At 45.4% G+C, this 2,938-nt stretch overlaps 1 protein-coding gene across 2 annotated transcripts in view; it reads right to left on the bottom strand.

The window, feature by feature from the left end:
- Positions 1-2,938, bottom strand: part of LOC118323101 (myosin phosphatase Rho-interacting protein-like) — a 23,822-nt gene that overhangs the window by 15,226 nt on the left and 5,658 nt on the right. For both annotated transcript variants that reach the window (XM_035655025.1, XM_035655023.1), the window contains exons 2-6: positions 2,735-2,812; positions 2,578-2,643; positions 2,184-2,335; positions 2,016-2,100; positions 1,061-1,229 (exon numbers count right to left, since the gene is read on the bottom strand). In XM_035655025.1, coding sequence (XP_035510918.1) covers positions 1,061-1,229; positions 2,016-2,100; positions 2,184-2,335; positions 2,578-2,643; positions 2,735-2,812 — 550 coding nt within the window. The remainder of the gene's footprint in view (positions 1-1,060; positions 1,230-2,015; positions 2,101-2,183; positions 2,336-2,577; positions 2,644-2,734; positions 2,813-2,938) is intronic.

Consider the following 2,938-nt stretch of genomic DNA (forward strand, 5'->3'; position numbering starts at 1 on the left):
TATTAAAGCTCCAGTGTTTAACATTTAGGAGGATCTATTGTAATATAATATTCATACGTAATACGTATCGCGATACAGGAGCTACGATTCAATTCATCGCGATATATTGCGATACTGCTAGCAAAGGCGATATATTTAAAAAAATAAAATTCTACATCAAATCTTTAAAAAAAGGTGTTTTTGGTTTTTATGCAACCAGAATTTATCAGGTTTGAATTTACTTTTAAAAAATCTGTAGTTTCTATTCTATTTCTTTTTGTTTAAGCTGCACAAACACAAATAAAAGACTGCAACTACACGGACAAAGTCATGAATGAAAATAAAGATCGTTGAACTGGACTGAAGAAAAGGAAACTAAACACGACTCCAGCTTCAAGTTGTTTCTCAAATACGTCATTTTAAGGTGAAAGAAGAACCTGAAGTCACAAACTAATATAAGAATTTGTTTTTTTGTAAATATTTGACAGATTTTTTTACTGCAATGCTGCTAAAATAACTTTAACATTAAAAGGAGCAGATGTCTGATGTGTTTCTCAGATATTCAGAGATCAGTGTGACTGGAAAACACCTTCAAGAATTCAGTGACGGAGCATCATTGTGTGTTTCTTCTTGTGTTCAACCTCCACGGCTCTAATGAAGCAGCCCATAGGCACAGTCAGCAGGAGCTAATCCGGGCCTTTATTACAGAACCTCTCCAGACCCGCCAATAAGTCTGACGCCAGATGGATGTCCGCTCTGTCACAAAGCTCCAGTGAGGACGAATACCTGTCCTGGACGAACCATAAAGCCCATTAGGACGTGTTTAAAGGCTCTTTTATGATGCCTGAAGGTTAGAGACACACACAGTCGGTCTGTGTTTATGTGACTTCCTCCAGCTCCATCCCGCGTCGACCAATCAGAGCGCGGCCCGGTCGAACGAGGGGTTAAATTAAATGTATAAACAAGAAGCTGCGAGCGTGCGAACATCTGCAGGATGTTAGGACAGTGCGAGAGGACAGGAAGTGGCTGTGATTGGCTGAAGGACATGAAAGCCTGTGTGTGTGTTTAGCTCCTGCTGCACCTGAAGGGGTCTGCTCCGGGCCCAAAGGGTCTGTCACAGTCCACATGGGGGGTAGACCCGGTCCCCTGCCCTGCTGGTCTTCCTGCCATCGACCGCAGCCGGACTCTGCAGCGCTCTCCGAGGACGGAAAACGTGGATCAGTCGCAGCCATCTTTGCTGGACTCGGTTCCTGATGGTTAGTTAGAAAAACAGAAAGATTTTATTTATTTATTTTTGCTTAAAAGCCTTTCAGAGCAACCTCAGTCTGATATCTTTATCCACACTAGCAGAGGATGAATCCTACTGACTCTGGCTGAAACTGGTTCAGATATTCACGTTCCCCTGAGGACGAATTATAATAGTTTTGGTGATACCTTCATGTTTCCTCGAACTCCAGCAGGTCAAAACCAAATACCTTAAAAAACTACATTAAAACTGTATATTTAAAGCTATAATATGTAACATTTGCTCATTAAACAGTGTCTAACCTCTGGCTCTATGTTTTATATGTAGTTGAGTTGTCTGAAGCCACATTTCTACCATCCACTGTTTAGATTTTGGTGCTTTTTAACGCTTAGATTTGAACCGGATGAAGGATTTTAGTCGTCGGACGTCTGGATCTTAATCAGACCAGTAGTTCTGGATCAAAGTGTCCCAGCATCATCTGAACACTCAGTGTGTATTTAAATGTGTACCAGAGCATCCCTCCGCCCCCCCGACTCAAAGACGCTCCTCTCTATCTCGCCCTGCGCTCAACTCAGATTTAACTCCACTAAAACTCCCAAAACAGGATCAAATAAGCTGAGCTGTATTTAAATTAAAGCTGTATGATGAAGCTGCAGCAGGAGAGAAGAGAACTGCAGAGGAAGCTGCCACGAGCACATAATTCAAGAGGTTACTATAAAGAGCAGCTCTACAGTGGAACCAGTGGAACCAGTGGAAGGTATCTTCACACAGACTGGATGGATGGAGCTACCTGCGTGGCAACGGGTTCCACTTTGCGTTTCTTCTTCTGATTCTGCCTGCTGGTGCGCAGATAGACGGCGAGCTGTTCGCTCCACCTGGTGAACGGAGAAACACGAGTTAACACGAGGATCCAGCGGGAACCTTCTCACAGCTGTAACTTCTGCAGCGCCACACCGACCCGTTGATGATCTCTTTGTTGTCACCGCGGATGAATATCTCCCGCTCCGGCGTGGCGATGCAGAGCGCGTTCCTCTGGCCCGTCCTGGGCTCCGCGTCGGCGATGTCCGCGCACAGGTTCAGGTTCACGGTGCCCTGCGGCAAAGTGCTCGGCTGGAGGACAACAGAGAGCGTTAAGTGTGGAAGGAGAGAGACGAGGGAATGAGATTTGAGGGGATCACAGAGAGAGAGAGGAGGGGGGGATGCATTAGAGGATAAGCCCAAAATCATCTGCTGCGGTTCTGCACACGACATCTGGCCTAAAGATGCCCCGCTTGATCCCGACGTACTGTAAATGCAGACATGCAGAGAGCAGGATTTACAGATTTACTCAGAGTTCAGTTACAGTTTCTCACCAGTTCGTCCAGGGCGAAGCTCAGGCTGCCGTGTTCGTACAGGATGAAGAAGCGCCGCTGCCATTTCTGACGTAGAGAGACGACAAACACCATCAGTGATTCTTTAAAACACAGATCACGATGAATTGGCTGGATGATGTTTGTGTGTCCGACCTACCCTCGACCTCTGCATCGGGTTGTCGAAGTCCGTCCCCTCAGGAGCCAAACACAGCCAGCCTCCGTAGATCGGTTTGGCCTTTAATTCATCAATGGAAACAGTTTCAGCATCTCAACATGTTCCCTAAAGGCAGCTCTTTTGTATTATCGACGACCCGACTGACTGAATTACACATTTTATTGATATTTTATATTTTATTCAATG

The sequence above is a fragment of the Morone saxatilis genome, unplaced genomic scaffold (genome assembly GCF_004916995.1).
Source record: "Morone saxatilis isolate NCDOM2014 unplaced genomic scaffold, NCSU_SB_2.0 Contig14, whole genome shotgun sequence".
Classification (NCBI taxonomy): Eukaryota; Metazoa; Chordata; class Actinopteri; family Moronidae; genus Morone; species Morone saxatilis.